This window comes from Mirounga leonina, unplaced genomic scaffold, assembly GCF_011800145.1.
Source record: "Mirounga leonina isolate KUSES-001 unplaced genomic scaffold, KU_Mleo_1.0 Mir_55, whole genome shotgun sequence".
NCBI lineage: Eukaryota > Metazoa > Chordata > Mammalia > Carnivora > Phocidae > Mirounga > Mirounga leonina.
In genome coordinates this window covers 10,268,304-10,290,215 of record NW_023270816.1, presented here as the reverse complement: position 1 = coordinate 10,290,215, position 21,912 = coordinate 10,268,304, and the positions used below count along the sequence as shown (strand labels likewise).

The following is a 21,912-nucleotide window of genomic DNA, read 5'->3' as shown; positions in this document are numbered from 1 at the left end:
TAAACTAAAACATTCAGAGTGTTACCCCAAGGCACACTTACAAGATCCTTAGAAGCAATAAAAAGGCACCTTTCCTCTTAACTACAGTAGCCACAGTTAATTGAAAAGGCAATATAAACACAGGCTGGTAGGGAATATAAAAATTCCATCTTTTCAACAAAGAACCAACATAGTCACTGAGCATAATTTCCACTTTAATTCAGGGAAACAGAATATTTGTTCTGAAGTTAAAAAATTAATAACAAGAAGTATAAAACCTTTCTGCTAGGAAACACACATGAATTGAATTAAGTTGTCAACTTTATCAGTACTTAACCTCCAGACGTCCAGAGAAAATAGGCAAAAAAGAAGGTATTTATTTCACGTAAAGTATATAAGACAGAATAAAGGTTATTATGGGTGTACCATTAAATATCAGAGGGTGGCTGGGGCAAACATTGCTGACGCCTTCCCCCTCGGCGTTTCCAGTAGAACTCCCTTTTTGTCCCCGGCGGCAAATGCACGACTAGAAGTCTGAAGCCAGGGGTGCCGAGGACAGACGTTGGCGGAAGGACACTCATGGGAAGTCTACTGGATGGGCCCAGGGAGCTGTGAATGCCGCATTCAGCGGGCACAAGCCAGTGCCTGTGCCCTCCGCCCCCGCTGTGTCCACTGGCACGCAGGCAGACGCGGGGGCCCGGCGGCAATGTGCCCGGACCAGCCTCACGCTGGGATGGCAGAGCGACCCCGAGGGGGCTGGCCCGTGCGGAGTCGGTCTGTCTGCTCGCGACGGGAGGAAAACGCCTCCTGCGCCACCGTGACCTGGCTTTCTATTCCGTTTCTTGTAAATGAAGTCAATTCCCAAGGATAAAATTCCCATATTGCCGCCCTGGGGGAGTTTCCCTCCGTAGGAATGACCTGCCATGTTTACCCCGATATGCGTTGCTCGGGGTTTCAGGTTCAAGTTTCCCTGTCCTTGATGCTTTTCTGAGGGGGAGATTCAGAACGCCTTGATACAAAACAGTCCTGACACATATGTTTGAGTTCATAATGCCATCAACTGAACGCCTGTTTTACACCAAACAGGTCACATTGTCGGTAAGTGGTGAAGCGTTCCCTTCTGTTGGTACAGTGCGGTCTGTGCTCTCTCTCGGTCCGATGTGGCACACTAACGTGCATCCCCTTCTGCCACACCTGTTTGGCTGCTCCACTGGACGCTGAGCACTGCTAGCAAGAGGTGCAGGTCCACTTGTGTGCTGGACTGCGGTCCAGGTGGCCGGCCTTCCCTACATAAGTAGGGCCCCGTATCCACACCTGCCATGGCCTCCTGGTGGGCAGCATGGCTTTCCCTGCCTTGTGACTCGCTCTGAGCCATGGGATGGGTGCTGGTGTGTCGACATGGGCAGACAGGTCACAAACTAAGGCCTGAATGCGTTTGTGTGGTTGGGTTTATTTTGCTTCACGCACAACCATGCAGGAACATGCCCCCGATGACCGACTAGCCCACAGAAGGTGAGGGAATGGGGCAGACCTGCACCAGGTGTGATGCATGCAGGAGAGTCAAGCTGAGCCCAGACTGGACTGCCAACCCCAGCCAACACGAAAAGTATGAACAGGAATAAACAGGGGCTGTTTTAAGCCCTGAGTTTTACAGTGGCTTGCTCACAGCATATCAGTAAAGATGGCTAAAATAACTTTTTAGAGGAAGCAATACCAAAAATGGCTAAATATCTAATTAGTTAAAAATGCTTTTTACAATTTCAGTTTATGTAGTATTGTGTGATTAGGGAGAAAACATCATCACCATCATCACCACCATCATTACCATCATCATCACCATCATCATCACCGTCATCATCACCATCATCGTCATCACCACCATCATCATCATCACCATCATCACCACCACCATCATCACCAGCATCATCACCACCATCACCATCATCATCATCACCATCATCATCACCATCATCACCATCATCATCACCATCATCATCATCATCACCATCATCACCATCACCGTCATCATCACCATCATCATCATCATCACCATCACCACCACCATCATCACCAGCATCATCACCACCATCACTACCATCACCATCACCATCATCATCATCACCCATCACCATCATCATCATCATCACCATAAGGCCCCATTCGTACATTCTGGGGCAGCTTTGTTGCTTGCATGATGTCTCTGTCCCCTTGGCAGTTTATGATTATGTCAATCATTTCTGCACATTGATTAAAAAAAAGCTGATGCCTTTCACCTGATAACTTTAAAAAATTCCAGGTGTAACATTCATAGGCCTGATTTGTAAGTCGGTCAGTACACTTCTAAAAAATCTCTAACTTGGAAGTTTTTGACAAGGATGCAGGAGACCATTTTTAAACATGAGCAGAGCTGGGGAGAGAGGCATCTATCGCTAAAAGCAGCTGCACTAGGTCTGTAAAGGAAAGAGATTTCTGTTTTAGATTTTGAAATCTTTATGCTCTACAATAAGAACCATCTGCTCCAGCCCACACTCACCGGCTCACTACCTTTTGGGCCCACCTTGACTCTCCTGCTTGTCTGCCTTTATTTGAGCTCTTTCAGCTCCCGTAAACCCCTTATCCTCACCTCCCTGCTCCAGAACCTGGTCCAGGCCTCACCCCATCCACAGGCATTTCCCGAGGGCTGTGTTTCCCCTAGCTCCATTCCCAGTGTGGTCTTTACTGCACAACTCACTTGCTAAAATTGAGTTTTAAAAGATGAGTCTTTTCTGAGTAGAGAAAAATGTGCAAGAGTAAAAACTTATCAGAAGGGAGGAGAGAATTCGAAAGGAAGCATGACTGCTTAAGACGCTCCTGCAATGGTCCAACTGAAACGTAAGAGCCTGGCCTAGGACTGGACACTGGGACTGGAGAGAAAGGGAGCGCTGACAGCCGTCAGGTTTCTGGTTGTGGGACCGCGTGAGTAGCAATAGCTCTGAATAAGGATCTTCTTGGTTCCTTATGTCGTCTGCCATCTGCCGTCTGCCCTAGAACCTGGCAGTAGGAGGTGAGTGAGTCAGTACTCGGTCAGTAGTCAGTGCTCAGTCAGTACTCGGTGACTGAGTGAGTGAGGGACTGCTTCCCATGACAGGGCCTAAAACTACACCCTGTGTGCCAAGCCCTCAGCACGGCACAAACCCACTCGCATAATCCTCACCCGGAGGTGCCCGCCGCCACCCTCCCTGTTTTACGGAGCAGGACTAAAGCACAGGAAGTGGAAGTGGCTTGTCCCAAGTCACACAGCCGAGGAGCAGAGCCAGGATTCACTCACTCCAGCCCTTTGCCTCGTGACGTAGACAGCTTGAAGAGTCGGCAATTCTAAGAGGCTGTCTTTTGCTGGAAAGAAAACAGTAAGCAGAGTTTTGATAGCATATTTTATTTGGATCTAAGAAAAATGATTAAATTCAGAGTTCAGAAATATAAAGGATTGTCCAATAAATTTAGGATCATAACTGTTGCTTAAACAAAGACAACGCACACTTAGGCTGGTTTGTGGCTGCAGGGTTTCGGGCTTCACGTGCGCACAGTTTAAACAAGTAAGAAGCCTCATAAAATATCTTCATGCGTATGCACAGAGATCACTTTACATGACGTGCGTTAGGGAATTTGGGGCCATGAAGGTTATTTTTCCAGCCAAAGGCTGGAGCTGAAACAGCATCACTACTTGGCCCACACAGCCCTCGGACCGCCCTCCGAACGGCTCCATCGAGCCGGGGCGCTCGCTGGTGCCCGCTGGTTGTGCCCACGGGCCAGTCCTGCGGCTCACAGCGTGGGCAGTCGGCTCCGACCCTGTTCTCACAAGCACCGCTCGGGCGAAATTTCCTGAGGCCGGGAGAGAAGGGAGCTTGGGGCCTGCAGGCACTTGTCCTCGGCCGCCAAGAGCAGCGTCCAGCGCACAGCTTATGCGGGCTGAGCCTTCTCTAAGGAGGATGTCCCAAATCGGTTCAGGGGACCGTTTGACCTTCCAGCGGGCCCCAGAGCGGACCAGGGTAGGACGGGTAATGGTCACATGTAAGAGAAGAAGCAGGGCAGACAAGCACTAAATCTACTGCCTGGTTACGCTGCCTCTGGACAGCCGGGGTAATTCTCTAGAACTTTACGGCGTGATTAATCCGAGCCCAGGCCAGAGCTCAAACAGAAGCTTGGAAAAGAAAAGCTGCACATCAGAGATAGGTGGACAAATGGTCTTTCCTACCAGGAAAGATGGCTTTCCTACCAGTTACCAGATGGCTTAGTGGTGACTCCTGGCGTGAACAAGATCTCTGGACAGCAAAACAAAACACACTAACACAAAATCCCAAGAAACAAACAAACCCATGCACTTGTTAGCGGCATGATGAGGACCGCAACAGGTGGCAAACTTCGATGGAAGCTTCCGATGTAGATTCAAAAATGCCGCGGGCACAGCGGATCTCAAAGGGGAGCCAATGTGGCGTGACTAGGAGTGACTGCCCTGGGTGGGGAGGAAGGCACAGGGTTGGGACCACGGGGCCTGTGGCTAAGAGTTCTACTATGTCAACATGTGTAGGATACAGAAATTAAGCTTAAAGCCATTCAAAACACATCTCCACCAAGTGCCGATTTCCAAGGTCAAAAGAGGACACATACATTGTATGTGATTAGTTTTCTGAAGCCCTTCCATTTCACAGATTAAAGCAGTCTGTTTAAATATCTCATTTCTACAAAGTGAATTTACATTTAAAGTACAAAGTGCAAAGACTATGTGTTTTTGTTTTTTGTTTTTTGTTTTTTTTTAACTGGTTTTTGGTGAGGGAGTCTCCCACATGTCCAGGACCGCCTTGGATGTGTGAGCTGCTATCCTTGCTTCCTTGGCTGAAAAAAAAGAAAGAAACAGAGACATCATTAGGACGTTTCCACACCGCATCTGTGAAGACCAAGGCTTGCCTTCTGGGGATGACATAAGCCTACCTGTTGTCAACAGGGCAAAAGCAATATTTTAAAAAAGACACAAAAAGAAAGAGTGCTGGTTTGATAATTTGGGGCGTGAGGATTAATAAAAACACAATGCAAACATTAACTTCCAACACTTGCCTCCATCTCAGTGATCAGGAATATCAGGAAAAACATACTGGCTGAGAAAATTAGCATTTGCTTTAAATATTTTAAATAGATTCAGTACATCAAATGTTCTGTGCAGTCTCCCGTCACCTTGGATTTGTTATACAAAATAATCTTAGTAATCTAATTTATGCTTCAAGTTTGACAAAGGCATCATTGATTTTTAATTTTTCTTTTCATCTGTTCCATTTACAAGTCTCTCTCTCTCTAGGAAGAAATGCAACTTGAAAAGTTTGCTAAATACTGGAATTCTGCACCCTGACTGCCAATTAAAAGTAATTTGGAATGAAAAAAAAAAAAGTGATTTGGAATGAAAAGGAAAAGCCATCTACAATCTTCTAGATCTATTTTCCCAAGTATACCGATTCCTATGATATAAATTGATCCCTGCTTTTGCTTCAGTATTTAAAATAACACTTAAACCTTTAGGAGGCTTCTGGGCTTGCCCTCCTCCCCTGATAAAGATACTAGTAGGTGCTCAGAAGAGAAAGGAGCATATCTCCTGCATGGAGCTAATGGGAAGTTCTGTTTTGATTTGTTATGGATAAAGATAAGCCATCAGCATATTCCTGGAAGTTCTGGAAGCACATCAGAACTGTTGGAGGAGGGGCGCCTGGGTGGCTCAGTGGGTTATATGTCTGCCTTCCGCTCAGGTCATGACCTGGGGTCCTGCGATCGAGCCCCATGTAGGGCTCCCTGTTCAGGGGTGAGTCTGCTTCTCCCTCTGCCTCTGTCCCTCCCCCCAGTTCATGCTGTCTCTCACCTCTCTCTGTCAAATAAATAAATAAAATCTTAAAAAAAAAAAGAACAGTTGGAGGACATGGGGCTGACATTTTAGCCCACATCCACGTCGGCGTGGGGGCACTGCTCTGGTCCCATCTGAGTCCTGCCGGGAAAGAGCGACCTCAAGAAAGACAGCTCGCTCTCTGAATCAGTACCAGCTCCTGGGCCCTCCTAGCTTCCCCTTGTTCAACGTTTCTTGTCTGGTTATTCATATAGTGAAAGATTTCAGTGCTTGGTACTATGTTTGACTCTTCAAAGACACATCCACATATTAAGGAGGGCACGTGTTGTGATGAGCACTGGGTGTCAGCAACTAATGAATCGTTGAGCACGACATGGAACACTAGTGATGGACTATACACTGGCTAACGGACATAAAAAAAAAGAAAGAAAGAAAGAAAGAAAGAAAGAAAGAAAGAAACATCCACGGCCTCCATTATTACACCCCGGGCAAGCCACAGCTGCTTTCGCGAGGGACTGAATCCCGGGGTCACAGTTACAGTAACGGCTGGGAAGTCAGTCCATCCATCCAGACACCATAAAAAGAGCTGGAGAAACTGTCTGGCTCCTTTTTCTGGGAAACAGCTGACAAGGGAGGTTCGTGTCTTGAACAGCGTTTACTTACGGTCGAGAGCCCGGGTGGTGATCGTCACCACGGCGTAATGACAACCACCTGCGGGCACCTCAGCTGGGGTAATGGCTTTCAGACCTGCCCTGTTCTAAAGTGTAAGTGATTTGTGGTAGGATTTAAAAGTTAAAACTGTAAACACGTGCTAAACAAAGAAAACCCTATCACACGTTGTTCCTAATGAAATGGTTTTAAATTACATCCAACGTGTGCTTTGGAGGTCTCTACTTAAACCCTACAACAAACACAGGGCTCGCTTTAGGAAATGTCGACCCGACATCAAACAGGTGCAGACAAAATAAAGTACAAATTGGCGAGTGGTCCTAAGAAGGGAGGATTTTGCCTTGGCTTTGAGGGAGGGAGCAACACATCCACTCCCGTTTACCCTCTGGAAAACATTCTCGACTTTGGATGGGTGTGGCATGGGGTGCTGGGGAGAGACAGCAATTTTAATTGCACATGCAATGATACGAGAGTCAGAAACACAGAAATACGTTTGTAAACACACACGGCAGGAAACTGGAAATCCCTTTTGGAGCAGAAGATTTGTCTCATTAAGATCCCCAGATGAAAAGAAAATGTTCACCTGAATGCCCAGAGGATCTCCTGTCCCTGCAATCTCCTTAACAAATTATAAAAAATAAATTGTAAATCCCTGGATAATTGTTTTAAAAAAATTTTTCCACAAAACAACAGGACTTGAAATTTTTTCTAAAAATAACAGAATGATTGAAATTTCAAAATATATAAAAAAAAGACAAAATCTTCAAGTTGATGATTTTGATGGAATTTTGCAAGACTCTTCTTGGTCTCACAGGGGTGTATATATGACAGGTTGCTTCTCCTGGATGGTTTCTTTTTTGGGAAGGTACTTTACTTACCAATTCTACAAGACACTGAGTTTTCATTGCCTATAATTAAACCGGCAAATTATTAATGCTAAGATACAAACTAGAATACTCACCTGTCTATTAGAGGCACTTTCAGCATTAGCTCTAGGGGCTAACAGGGAAACAAAAAAAGACACTATTAAAAACCAAATACTCTTCGGCTAATGAAAGTCTCAATACAATTTTTCAGGAAGGGACCAAAATCACTTTAGGGAAGCCTCATCAACCAGCAACCTTACTGACATGAGAAAACACACACACAGGGAAACAGCACGGATTCCCACCAGTGGCTTCTGCCACGATGTCCACACTTCCTAACAGTACAAATGCTCGCGTCCAACTACAGAAGAATGTTTCGTTTTACCAAAACTTGCAGAGCACTGTCTACAAACCAGAGACCTGTCTCACCCACGCGGAACTCCCCCTGGGGACAGGAGGCCCTGGGCAGTGTGCTACCTTGGTTCTTCGACATCTTTGGGTTTTTTATTTAAATCACGAGAAACTAACATGTGTGGCTCAAAGTAATTTTTCCAAATCCTTGAGGGAAATGGAAGGTGGAGGGAGATGCGTGAGATGCATGGTGTTTGCCCCGTGGCCTTGCCCCGTGGCCTCGCCACGTGGCCTGGGGTAGAAGAGCAGCCTCCCGCGGGCACTGCCAGGGCCCAGCCACGCGGCACTTGCCTTCCTCGCTTGAGCCCCTTCCTCCTTCCCGCCAGCTCCTCCGTCCCTTCCTGCCCGCCCAGAGTGCCACCCCCAGCAACACGGGGCCACGCGAGGCAAGGCCACATCAGTAGAAGAGGGAGACAAACACAGAGGGGAAAGGAGTGCGTGTTTCTCAGCCACGCACGTGGCGTGGTGTTCCCGGACCGTCAGGAGTGTTTATGCCGTTGGTAACAACGCATACTGAGTGTTCAGGCGACCCCGCGGACAACAGTGCGTCCATCAGGCAGTAAGTCTGGAAGGGACGCAGCAAGCGTGACAATTTTGTTGAAAGAGAGAATTTGGTCAAAAATGAGTATTTCTTAATTGCTGAGTTTCTGTGTAATGGTCATTTTGGAGAATCATGAGGGAATGATGTAATGGTCTATGAATGTTTTTTCAGAAATATTTCCTTTCCTAGTTGTATCATTTCTCCATGGTTCCAGTTATTTTTTTTCTTTTCTGCTTTTTTTTGTAATAGTGCAAATTTAGATCAGATTTTCCAATAATATATCTTAGTTGCAATACTTTCAACGGAAAATCTTGTGTAATATCATAAATTAGGTGTGATTAGAAAATACATGGTGACTCCATCAAAAACTAATAATGGATTGTATGGCGACTAACATAACATAATAAAATAAAATTAAAATAAAAAAAAGAAAGTACATGGGTTATGACCCCATCTTGTAGTGAAACGTCATAACACACGCACATATTCGCGTACACGCACACAAACATTTCAGGGGAAGATACAGACTTGGGTCTCATTATGTCTAAGAAAAAAGTCACATGTGATCTGTTTTTTATTTAATTTCTGACTTTTTTTAGAATAAAACATGTACTGCTAAGTAGTGAGTAAAGATGAAGGAAATGAAAAGCACTGGTAACAGTTTGCATATTTAGAGCGCCCAAACTAACCCTCTCCTGAGTACTGAGGTTTTTCTGGCTTTTCAAAAGCAATTTCAAAGTACACAAGGCAGGACGAAAGAACGAATTGAAAATTGAAAAGGAAAATGTCAGTAGGAAAACAGTTGGAGAAATTCCTCCAGGAAAATAAGAGTTGCAAAATCCACTAATTATGAATCCAAATCCCCAATGCTCATTTTTGACCAAACTGCCACTTCTACCAAATTTTAGCTGGCTTTTTTTTTTTTTTTTTGGAAGGGGGTTCATGAGCTCTCCTTGGTTGCTAATATGACTATAAAACTCAGATACATCCGTTGGCGTAGAGCGACCTGAGGAACCTAAGTGATGGATGTTTCTAGTGAAGGATGATGGTGTCAAGGGAGACCCTTCCTGGGCACAGGGGACGCACTCCCGCCCACTCCCTATGCCGGCCCGGTGCACAGACGTGCCCTGGACCCTCTCAAGACACGGCCAGCAGCGGACCAGCTGCACTGCCTGGAACACCTGCCGCCCTGCGAGTGGGCGGGTCCCTCAGCCTCTGTGCCAACACCCACGTCCCGGATGGGCTTCTCCGCAGACCCACCCCAGCGGGGCAGCCAGCCTCCAGCCTGGAGCAGGACGGTCCCGGCCCGCAGTCTGCCTGACCCCTGAGCTACAGGAGATGCATGGCCCTGGAGGATGGGCAGCGGGGTCCGACGTCAGCCCAGCCACCGTGCAGCCCGCTGTTTCCTGCAGAATCTGAACCTGCACAGTCTCCACATTCAAGCTTCTGCTCCATGTCAGCCCGGGCCACCAGGAAGGAGCTGAGTCCAAACATCACAGTCAAGAGCTTCTATTCTCCACAGTTGTGCAGAACGCCTCCCGAGTAACCAAGGAGGTCAACTTGTCGGGAAAGGGCCTGTCTATCCTGGTGAATCCAGTCACAGGCCGGTTCTCTCCAGAGGAGGTACATCAATCATGCTTTTACTTTCTGATGCTTTCCCAGCAGGGGCCTTGCTGACCCTGGAGTGACTGCCCCTATCAGGGCAAGCCAATTCCTACAGACAGGAACACTCAGCCAGGAGCAAAGCAGCCCACCCACAGCCCCACACTCAACCCCCTCTGTGGGGCTCTCCCACTCTGGGCCACTAGCCCCTTGCCCTCATCACCCACAGAGCACGGACCAGACAGCTAGTCCCCCACCCTCATCATCCCAGAGCAGTGACCAGACAGCTAGCCCCACACCCTCATCACCCCAGAGCAGGGACCAGACAGCTAGCCCCCCGCCCTCATCACCCCCGAGCAGGGACCGGACAGCTAGCCCCCCACCCTCATCACCCCCGAGCAGAGACCGGACAGCTAGCCCCCCTTACAACAATATGTGTTCGCCCAAACGAGGCTGTTCTCTGGGACATCACACAGCTATGGTGTTGGTCAGGCCGCCACTTTCTCCAGTGGAGCGGGGTTAAACCGCTGGATTCTTAGATGCCGGAGGGGCCTGAGGGAGGACAGTGTCCCCAGTGCTGCCCCCCTCCCCCCGGTCCCAGGGCCACACTTGCACAAACCATCACACCCCAAGTCGTGCTCGGGCTCCTCTCCTGTAAACTGTAAGGCCTGCAGGGGGAGCCACGCGGGCGGCCCCGTATTTTTGCCACTGGCCTCTAGATACTTCCAGGATGGCAGGAAGTGCAGGTGGTCTCCGAGATCCTGCACACAAGTCTTCCAAATAAAGCCTAAGTTTTCTAAGATTGACTTCTCACGGAGACATTGACAAGGAGCATCTCACAATCACACAGATCCAACCTGGAACCCACTGAGCTGGATGGTGCTGAGTGACCATCGTGACAAGAACTGGGGATGCAGGACAAGTCAGAAGGAACTGGCCATGTGGGCCAGAGCTCGGGGCTCCGTGTTCCACAGCCGACCGGCGGACACGGACGGCCACGCTGAGCATGATGAACCAATGCCCCAGAGTCTACTCTACCCGGGTTTCTATTTCAGAGGTGGTGTCACCAAAATCGGTAACAGAAGAACGGAATCATAAAATACCGGTGATACCAGGGACCTCTGCAAACCCTCCCCAGCACCCACTGCACAAATGAGGAAACCGAGTCCAGCAGACACATGCATGCTGCCTGTGGAGGATGTTGGGGTCCTGCTGTTGTAGGGTTTCTCTCGACAACAGCTGGTTTGTTGGGCCATGCCCACCTTAAAAAGATGCACTCAACTGGTAAATCAGCTAAAACAATGTTTTCAGCCATCAACGTGGCTGGTTGGGATAACAGGAATTATTTAACTGCCTAGAAACAGGCCCGGATGTTCGGTTGGAGTCCACACACAGGGTTCTCGAGTGACTCCCGGTGGTTCCCAGATTTGCACTTCAGACACAGGGACGGCAGAACGTGTTTGCAAAGTCGGCCACCGTGGTCAGAGCAAAGAGGACTTGCCTCAGACAACACTCAGCTCCTCCCCTATGACCCGGCTTCCTTCTGACAGGTTACCGACGGTCTGTTATTACTTCTATGGACAAATGACCTACAAGTAAGCGGCACCCTCCGACCAAAAGGACGATCTACTCAGCCAGTCGAGCAGGTGTCAAGACCTGACGCATTGCAAAGCGCAAAACAACGAGAAAGGCTCTTACTGGGGCGCTTCTTTGCATTTGCTTTACCTTCTTCTTTCGTCACCCCGAGGCAGCCCATCAGCTCTTGCACGGAGATGGATTTGTCGTTATTCACGTCACAGTATTCGACAAACTTCTTCACACATTTTTTGGGTTTTGATTTTTTCCGAAGGAATCTCTTGAAGGGCTTAATCTCCTTCTTGCCAATGTCCCCACTGGAGTTTTTATCCAGTAGTTTGAAGTACCAATGGACCACTCTCTCCTCTAGTGTGTGGCTGGGGTTGGGTTCGGAGAGCCTGGAAGAGCACACAAGGTCGTCAGTCACACGGGCCAGCCGCCGCCTCCCCCAGCCCCTGGCCATCTACGGAAGGCACAGGTGCCCTCCAGCGCTCCCAGACGGGGCGCCCCGCGTGTCTCTCCTGCGGTGCTGATGCCTAAGCCTTTGCTGGTCCACCATCCATACAGCGATTTTGAAAGATAACTTAGAGAAAGGAATTTAGTAAGAATATTTCAGTTGGTTTCAAAATTGCAAATGGCACAATGAATTTCACGTGCTTATTACACACTTGGTGTTGGCCAAGTCTTTAAGGACAGAAGCCCCCTTGTCCCAGGTTCTGTGCTCCATGGAGTTGGCAGGTCAACTTGCATATCAACGCCCCCTACTAAACTCTGGGACCCCAAGGTTCTCAACTCCTTTAAATAGGATTCACTGGCATACCATTTTATACAGTAGGGGTACTGAAAGATGCAAATAAAAATACATCTTAAAGTGGTAACTAGACATTTTCCCTTGGATTAAAAATAAAAAGCTTGATATTTTAAGATATAAACAAATAAAAACTCTCCTAGAAGGTCTGCTTTGAGTCAAATCTTTGAAAATGTCCCACGTGTTAAAACGTGCCTTCGCACTAAGTGGAAGATGAACGCGTGGCAGCATCTGCTGGCCCTTCCTCCACTGACGTCCACGGCTAGATTCTACAGGCGCGGAGTAGAATGTGCTCCCCTGAGTGTGAAAACCTAACAGGTATGAGGCATCCTGATGCGACTGAGTATTTCCAGACTTTCAGAGGAGCTTCTGAGACAGCCATTCATTCATTGCCTTCAGATTAGAGCAATCTTTCCAAGAATATGTCAACTTGAAATGTAGGTCATTTTTTTTTTTTTTTGCTTTATTAAGCTTGATTTACTGCTTGATTGTGACATTTTCTGTTAGCATTGCTTTTTTTTTCTCTCCTTGAATCTTACTCTTAAGGAGAGAGGTAGAGAGACAGCCTTTAGGAAGCTTTAGATCATGCAGAAGAGACGAGACCATCAAGGCTTTGCAGGCAGAGTGGGGAGGAAGGCCAGCGCTCTAAGGAAATAGGAAGATTCTCCCTCTGAAAAAAGCCTCTTGGAAGAAAAGCATAAACTACTGCTAATTCTCAGGGGGTCCAGGGCTCGCCATGCCACGCCCAGCAAAGCTGGGAGCACCCTCCCACCTGCAGGTAGCTACAGAACAGAAGAGTTTTGGGGATCTTACAGGAGCTCAGCTCAAAACCCCAGACCTACGCCATGTAGCACATCTGCCCCGCTTCCAGAGTTTCAGGAGTCACCCTCTGAGCAGTGTCCGTGTAAATAATGCCACTGATTGTGCATTTGAACCTTAAGATGTAAATCTTATGTTATATGGGTTTTTCTACAATAAATACATACTATGTTTAAAACCTGAATTCAAACACTTTAAATCCAAGTATTAAAATCTACTCGATAGCTCTAAAATGCAATTCTAAGGCTCGAAGCAATTGGAACGAGGGCCCCACATTCTGTTCCTCGCCCGCCTCCTGCTGGCCCGCCACCGCCTGACGGGACCACTGGGAATCCCAGGATCTGGCTCCTCCCACGGTGACATGGCCCTCGGCGGATTAACTGCATCATAGGGAAAACCTGCCGGACAAACCACCTCCAAACGCATGGAGCACTGTGAGGTTCTGGGAGGGGACCCTTTTCCCAGAGCCCTGCAGCGCCCTGAGAAGCTGAGCTGCCTGGGATGCCCTAACGGCTACACCCACTCCCAGCTTTCAGACCCTTGGGGCTTCTTCCCGGCTCCTCGCTCCATCACCGAATGTAACGCACCTGCCAGAGGAAGCGGGGTCGGAGACCGCGTGGACCATGTCAGTGGACAGTGCATCCAAAATGCTCGTCAGAAACTCATTCTTTTTGGCACCAGGACAACCTAAAAAAATAAAGTACATGTATTTTTTTTCGTATTTCACAAAACCCACAGAGTAAGAGAGATCTTTCTCTGTAACGAAAAGAAATGTTTAATATTTGGAAGTCAGTGTGCTGGGGCACCTGAGTGAGCTCAGGTGAATGGTCATTTGAGCACATTGTAATACACATATAGATCTGGATCATAATTTTTTTAAAGATTTATGTATTTATTTGAGAGAGAGAGCGCGTGCATAGGCATGCGAGTGCGGGGAAGGGCAGAGGGAGAGGGAGAGAGTCCCCAAGCAGACTTCCCGCTGAACGCAGAGCCCAGCCTCGATCTCATGACCCATGAGATCATGACCTGAGCCAAAACCAAGAGTCGGACGCTTAACCAGTTGAGCCACCAGGCGCCCCTTTTGGATCATAATTACTGTAAATGACAGGACCTAACACTCAATACATCACAACACGGGACGAAGAGATTCGCAGGCGCTAATCACCAGAGCAGTGGTTTCTGGGGGGTGCTACGACTAGCCAACGTTACATCTGAGGTCCTGGCACTTGGAAGCATCAGGAGGCGCCCCGAGGTCACACTGCTGGAGCAGGATGAGGCTGAGTCCTCTCCAGGTGAGCCAGAGTCCAGGGACCGCACAGGCTCAAGAGTATCTGAGTTCATGGGAAGCTGAGCTTCCTCCAACATACTTTACCTGCAAGACACCACCTGGCTGGCAACCCCTCTTTCCCACACACACGCCGCCGGGACGCCCCAAACTCCACACCGCGAACGCTATTCCCCATCCTGTTTCAGGAGGAGGACAAGAAGGGCAGGAGCGGGCCTGTCTTCTCTGGACTCGGGAGGAGGGGGCCTGGGTGGGACGGTGGTGCCCTGTTACGGCAGGCCGGTCATTCAGATACCAACATGCAACAGTAGGTCACATACGCTCTGGTTTCATCAATTTCCTTCTGACACTTGAGTTTTTGTTATTATTATGCAAGTACTTGTTAGCTGCCGATAGCAGGAATCTATTTACGTCGGTTCCCACTTCATTAAGTACACATGTCAGAAAACAGATGCGAGTCCTCACTGGGGAGAGGAAGAATGGTGAAACAAAGCTGTGTTTTCCCCTCTGATCCAGCTGAAAAGGTGGATTCTGCTCTATGGGGAAAATGCACAGTATTGGGAGAATGTTACTTTTTAAGAAAAAACAATGGTCTACTTAGCTCTTCCCTCGGGGAGGCTGTGGGAGTGTCGCTCGTGATCCGGAAACCTGGGGAACCTCCTGCAGCCACCTGCGCTCTGGCTGGGAGAGGACGGCGGCCTCAGCAGAGGCCGTCAGGGGCAGCGACTCTGCGAGCAGCAGGACCGGCGGCTGTCAGAACACAGAGGACCGGCAGACCGGGCTCCCTGCCCAGGAGCGTGAGGGGGGGCCTGCTGCACAGGAGAACCCCTCCAGCCCAGACAGGCATCCACGGGCAGGAGCGTCCGGGGGGTGTGCACGACCGACCGGCCCCAATGTCCCCGGCGCCCACAGAGGTGGATCCCTGGGATCCCTAGGGCCCGTCAGCCTCAAGACACCCAGGGAGGGATGAGCTGGGGATGAAGAAGATCCTGGGTTTCTGGGAAAAGCCTGGCATGTTGAATCGTGCTCAGCACGGAGCATGGTGCATATATTCTGCGTGGAGAGCATGACCTCGGTGGGGACACAGCCAGGTCGTTGTTTTGCTGCTGACTTAACCATATCCTGTAAATGAAGTAAAGCAGTGCATGGTTTCTAATTGGAAATGACAGGAAACAGGACTGAGGGCACGCAGAAGCTTTAGAATTCTTTAATGCACAAAGGGGTTAACATAAAAGCTTAATTTACTTTTCTAAAACAAGAAATATTAAATCAATCCTGCTAAAGAGCTTTCTTACTGTTCCATAAAACAGACTGAGTTGCACTGATCTTCCTGCGTAGGTAAGGACTGTATTTTGCCATTGAGACGCTCTTTGGTCCAAAAAAGAACACTTTCCGCTTTTATGTGGAAAGACGTTGAACTTCCTTTTAAATAAAGAAAATAAATCAAAACTGAGTTCGTCTCAGACAGACAAAGCCACCTCCCCTGCGAGGCCTTCCCGAGGCGAATTCCGTCCCCCAGCTGCGTCTCCCCCGTGGGTTGGCATTAGCAGGGACTGCACCCACAGGTCCCCTCGTGGGGGGCGTTCGGGCCACACCACGGCGCTCGCCTCACAGAGGGTTGTTGAGACCCCGGCAAAGGTGCTGGGCCCAATCAAACCAGACGGGGCCAGCGTCCCGAGTCCTGGCCTGACCTGGCGGGACCACGGGATCCTAATTTACCCCGGACTTTGGGAGCACCATGGCTACCACTCTAAGGATTATGCTAAGGATGCAAGGATGGGGGTGCCGTGTCCAAATCAGTGGGGAAGGTGGGGCTTGTCACCACCAGGGTTCAGGGAACAGAGTCCCACAGGCCCTCCAGGTCAAGGGTCGGGTGGGGCTACAGGTCAGTTGGCCTGAGGGGCGGGAGTGGGGAGGCAGCCGGGGAGAGGGGCCCGGCCTCTGTTGATTGTCCCTGTCCAGCCTCCGCCACCATGTTCAGTGACGACGTTTGAGAGCACTCTCCTGGATGGAGAAGATTCCTCGTTCTATTCACCCTGGAGTGCTCTTCATCCCTGCACGATGGGTCCTGTAGCTCAAAGCTATTTCCGAGACAAAAAGGCAAATGAAAATGTAAAACGAAAAGAAATCAGAAGAAAAAAGTTCAGAACTCTTTGAGGGACTTTTCACCCCATGGGAAGTGACAGAAGTACCGTGACATGGACAAGGTCTCGAAAACGTACAAAAGCAGCCCAGGCCTGGGCAGGAGGGAGCCCGCCCCCAAGCCACGGGGGCTTCTCCCACATCCCTGCCTCCGTCCCACTGGCCGCTGCTCGGGGGGCAGAGAGACGTTCTTGGGGCCTGCAGACCTGCTTGCTCACCCCGGCCTCTGGGGCCTCGGGGGGGCCGCGTGCCGACAGGACGGCCGCCCGACAACGACGCAGGGCCCTCACTGCATGGCTCTCCTCCTTCTCTCCCTGCACAGCTGCCCCCAGGGTGGCTCCACGGCCCCCCTAAAGCTTGTGTTGTTAAAAGCACAGCCCACAGGCTCCGACGTAACACCAAGTCACTGTTATGTGGGGACAGCTGTCCGCAGAGTGCGCTCTCCAGCCAAGCCTCGGCCCGGGGGGCACGGCACAGGGGCAGCCCCCCAGGAACTCAGGCACGGCGAACCTCACAGCCACTGGGAGACGCACATGTAGGGAGAGAGGAAACCAGACTGCCCTTCCCAAAGCTACAAGCAGAATTACTACGCCAATTTATTTACAAGTCTGTGGCAAAATCAAGCATGCCACTTAGCCTGAAGATGCTCTGTTGATCTCATTAATCTGCAGAATCCAAGTAAAACCCTTGGCACCCAATTAGATTTCCACGAAAACGCTTGAGCGCTAATCCTGGTTTGGGGCCGCAGTGTGGACGCCAGACTGTCCAGCGGCCGCCGTCACTGGTCTCCCGGGCGGCCGCGCACCCAGGCTGCAGACGGGCTCAGCCGGCTGCCCCTGCCCTCCCCGCGCACCACGGGCTCTCAGGAGCCTGCTGTAGATTGTGATGTTTAAAAAATCATTTTACTAGCTGTCTTTCAAGATGAACGTGTTTCTCACTTTCTATGAAACGTCCTTATTTTTATTTTTATTTTATTTATTTATTATTTATTTTTTAATGAGAGACAGAGAGCATGAGAGGGAGGAGGGTCAGAGGGAGAAGCAGACTCCCTGCCGAGCAGGGAGCCCGATGCCGGACTCGATCCCGGGACTCCAGGATCATGACCTGAGCCGAAGGCAGTCGCCTAACCAACTGAGCCACCCAGGCGCCCCCGTCCTTATTTTTAAAAACAGAAGCTTTTTATCTAGAAATTATAGTTTCTTCTTTTCCCTTTTTCCTTCAAACAGACATTGATGCATCTTCAGGACTTCTCCCACAATCACATCAGAGAACCGCTCTCTGAATCAAAGCCAGCGTCCCCTTCCTTCCCGTCACCTGGCACGCTCGGGATGGCCACCGAGTGGTGAATGAGGGCCGTTTCCTCAGACTTCCATCAAAAGGAAGCATTATGTGGACATAACCCATATTTGAGGACCCATGTCTGCCAACACTGACCCACGGGTGATCACGTGGGCTCCCCGGCCACGGAAATGGGAAGGGGGCCGGGCCTCGCGCTTGGGTCCTGCATTTCAGTGTAAGTGGCCTTGTGGGGTGGGGTGTCAGGGGCACTGACACTAACTAATCAGCTTTCAAGCATCTATAAAGTTTTGGCTGCCTGATTGCAGGTTTGTTATTTCACGTGCACAGGGAACGGATGCTTTGATACTCGTTGTTGAAAACACAAAATCTGGCAGAGAGAAGAAGGAAACGTCTAGAGCAGCCAAACAACACGGCTGCTGAAGTAAAACCATCTGAGACACGGAGAAGATATGAGAGCAGAGACGCTCTGAATCCACGGCACTGCGCCGATTACAAACACCGCACCCTTCTTGCGCACAGCCCAGGTCGCGGCGGGAGCCCGAGCATCTGCAACAAAGCAGCGACCCAGAGCAGGGTAGGACGGGTGCGGATCCGCCGAGACTCGTGGGGTGCCTGGAGCCACAGGAAGAAGCTTGGGGGGATCTGTAGGATGACACAATCTGACTTCCCGTCTCTGAGTGTCCTGTGAGCACTGCGGAGGCCCAAGGGAGCCGGGCTCCCCCTGCGGCCCAGGGACGGGCTTCCTGAGACAGAGACGGTGTGGGGCCGCGGAGGCCCCCGGGGACGGATCAGGGGGAATCGGGGAGGACGCAGCACTCTGGGGGTTTCCAGCCTGGGTTAAATCAGGCCCCAACACAGCAAGTACGCAGAGAGCGTCCTCTGCAAGACGTGGGCTTCCGTTCACTGCTCGAAGCCCACCGTGGTGGAGGGCCTCTGCCCTCTGCCCTGCAGACGCAGGAGGAAGCCACGGTCCAAGCTGGCTCGGGGTCTGAGTGCCCCTTCGAGATGACGGTGTCAGAGGCCTGGGGCTCCCGCCCCCAAGAAGCACGTCCTCCTTAAGCCTCTTGTGAGGCTCACGCCTACTCAGTTTCTAGAACCCAAACTCTGAGTTTCTAGAACTCAGTGAGGGTCCACGCTCCAATAAAAGCCTTCAGGAAGAAGCAGGAAACTTTGCAATTTTAAGATAAAAACAAAATCTCGACTGTAGTGTACTGACTCTAGTTTTTCTATCTTTCCTGTATTTACATATTTTCTATACTTACTTCCATATTTCCTTACTTTCAACATTTTTTCATTATTCTAAACAGAGAGGCTCAAAGGCTCGCGACTGGGCTCTGATCAGTTAACAGTAACACACGTCGGAAATCAGCGTCGGATTGGAAGCCAGGGCCCGCGGGACTCTGGAATCACTCCCGTGAAGATGCGCACAGAGCCACCACCCACTAGGGGCCCTCCCCATCCCATCCTCGCCATTAAAGGGCTGGGCTGCGGAGGCCCTGGGGGTCCCTCGGCCTGTGACCTTCCAGAAATTCTTGGCCTCTGATTTTAATTCTCTCTTGGTTAGGTCATCTGAGTCTATAATGTGCACTAGGAATTTGAAGTAGTTGGTAAGTTAATTATGAATATTTATCTTAAAGACAAATGTTTACAGTTCCCAAATATTCCTACATTTCTTGAGGACAGCGCTATGTCACCCCGTTCACTCAATCACTGTCTGCTAACCATACGTTTGGGGCCAAGTGCCGACTTTACCCTCAAGAAGCTCATAAAACGAAGTGTGGGCGAGCACACACGGGGGTTCTCGGTGGCCTGAGTAATAAGGGGCACACCATCTCCATAGTCCTACCTTCAGGGGATGGCCCCACCACCTGCCGTGGAACTGGACACGTCTGTTTCTAGGTTTCAATGTCTGATAAATATTTTCACCAAGTCTTAGGATTATCTTTATTGTCCTTTAGAGGCTTTCCTGGTTGAAGGCATGCTATTCTCTCTCCCCGTGTCACTCAGGAGAACAAAACAACTGCTTTCGGCTGAATTTTTTCCTGAGCAAAAATTTGTTGATGTTCCCAAACTGACAACAACATTTTTAAGACCACTAAAAATAAATAACTGTCCAATGTTTACTCTCAAAGCCTTTGAATCCCTACGGACTTCAGGAAGCCATCCTCACCCTCGTGGGCACGTGACCCGACATCACATAACGGCCCCCCTTAACCCCAGTTCCTTAAAATGACAAAGCCTCAACAGGAGAGAGCACGCCTTTGTTCAAAGATAAGGCAACTGAGAAAGAGACGCTCAGAATCAACACGGAGTCAACGTCCAACCAGAATGAACTCCAACCACACCCCCAAGGCTCATATGTCCTTTGGAAACCGTGGTCCCTTGTGAATAAGCATAATGCGTGTCCACGGGAAACGATTTTGGTACTCTACCGTGTGCAGAAGCATCCTGCGTTTGAATCGGATCTCATTCACTGTCACACCCTCCATGAATGGATCGCATACCCTGGCTTGCATTTCTAAGACTACTTCTGAACTATTTCTGGAGATAACACTGCCTTCCTCTAGGAGCTAAGCCATGCTTGTCGCCATAAACGTAGCTGTGAATTAGAAAAGCCCTGAGGTCCACTATTACTACTACAGACCCGGAGGTAACAGCAGCCGCGGGTCTGAGCTTCCGCACGGTGGACAGCACCCTCAGAGCATGTGCCTGCGACCCGTCCAACGCGCTCAAACACGATGCCCTCTGGGTGAAGAGTGACGTGCCCTTCTGGGGCTACTCAACCGGGCAGAGGCCGGGCCAGGAGGAGGGTGACCCGGAGTGTGGGATGGGTCCGCTTTGTTTGCTCCCCAAGCAGGGCACGCACCCCCCAGCTGGCTGCCATTCTGAGAGGCAGCCGTCCCCTCTGAAAGCCTGGCATCCTCCTGGTCCGGGGCTGGAGGGAAGGAGTAAGCAGCGCGCTCCAGGCTCAGCGACAGGACAAACGTGCACCTCGTGGACAGTCCAGAACAGTTGGACTCTATCCAGGGGTTCAGGAACAGGCTCGCTTTCCTTTTTTTAACAGATGCAATTTAAGGAATGCTTTCCATTCATACAGAGAAAACTTCCTTTCAAACTACTAGCTCCTTTAATTTTACTTCCAATAGTTCGCTCTACGGTGTTACCGCTTCCATATCCATTGTGAGGAATTTAAGAAGGAACGCAGGCTTGACAACAGGATACACCGCCCGTATATTTTAAAATCGAAACCTGGGCAAACTCTTCCTTCACCGTCATAAAAAATAAGCTTCCAACCTATGACGTGCTTGTAATTTACATTTTATAGCACCAATGACCTTGACTGGACCGCAGATGGAGTTCCCTGTCACTCAACTCCTAACGTAATGTCTGGTGACAGATGACCCCAGCCACCTCCGTGACAACGGGAGCCGGGCTGTGTGTGGGTGACTGCAGGTGAGGCCACCAGACTCGGCGCTTCTCCCGGCTTCCTGGGGCACAGCAGCAGCAGGGCCTTTCCTGTCTCCGAAACAAGCAACAGAGCCGTGGCCGCCCCACAGCCTTTGAGCTCAAACACGACAGGTCCATTCTGTAAAACTACAATAGAGTCACGTTCAAATAATGCTCGGAAACCACCTGAAAGCCACCCGCACTTCTTAAAGAGGTGGGGGAAAGCAGAGGCGAGGCCGACCGGGGCCTGGAACTCCGGGAGGCTCAGCCCACGAGGGCGCCGCTGACAGGCTGCGCGGGAGACCTTCCCCGGGGCCTCGGGAAACCGGCCGCCCTCCCTTCCAGAACGAGGTGAGGGGCAGCGCTCTGAGAGCCCCGCTGAGAATCTCCCGGTCCCCGCGGCCACCCGCCTGCCAGCGTCATCACCGCCCACACGTGACGCGCCGTCACTCCACACCCTGAGCACCTGCTGAGCCAGGGGACAGACGCGCTATCGCAAACCTCGCAAGAACCCTGAGATGTGGGGGCACCCCCTCATTCCCTTCGCAGTAACAAGCAGACAGCCCCAGCAGGAGCGGGTGGGGGGCACACCGGGCTCAGACCCCCGGC

The 21,912-nt window shown here is 50.2% G+C and overlaps 1 protein-coding gene across 3 annotated transcripts in view; it reads right to left on the bottom strand.

Moving 5' to 3' along the window:
- Positions 1–3,372: 3,372 nt before the first annotated feature.
- Positions 3,373–21,912, bottom strand: part of LOC118001898 (SPARC-related modular calcium-binding protein 2) — a 157,065-nt gene continuing 138,525 nt past the window's right edge. For 2 of the 3 annotated variants that reach the window (XM_034992073.1, XM_034992074.1), the window contains exons 10-13: positions 13,718–13,817; positions 11,627–11,901; positions 7,470–7,507; positions 4,448–4,848 (exon numbers count right to left, since the gene is read on the bottom strand). In XM_034992073.1, coding sequence (XP_034847964.1) covers positions 4,831–4,848; positions 7,470–7,507; positions 11,627–11,901; positions 13,718–13,817 — 431 coding nt within the window. In that variant the 3' untranslated portion in view covers positions 4,448–4,830. Of the gene's footprint in view, positions 4,849–7,469; positions 7,508–11,626; positions 11,902–13,717; positions 13,818–21,912 lie in introns of all 3 variants that reach the window. The other variant, XM_034992075.1, reaches the window with a different exon arrangement.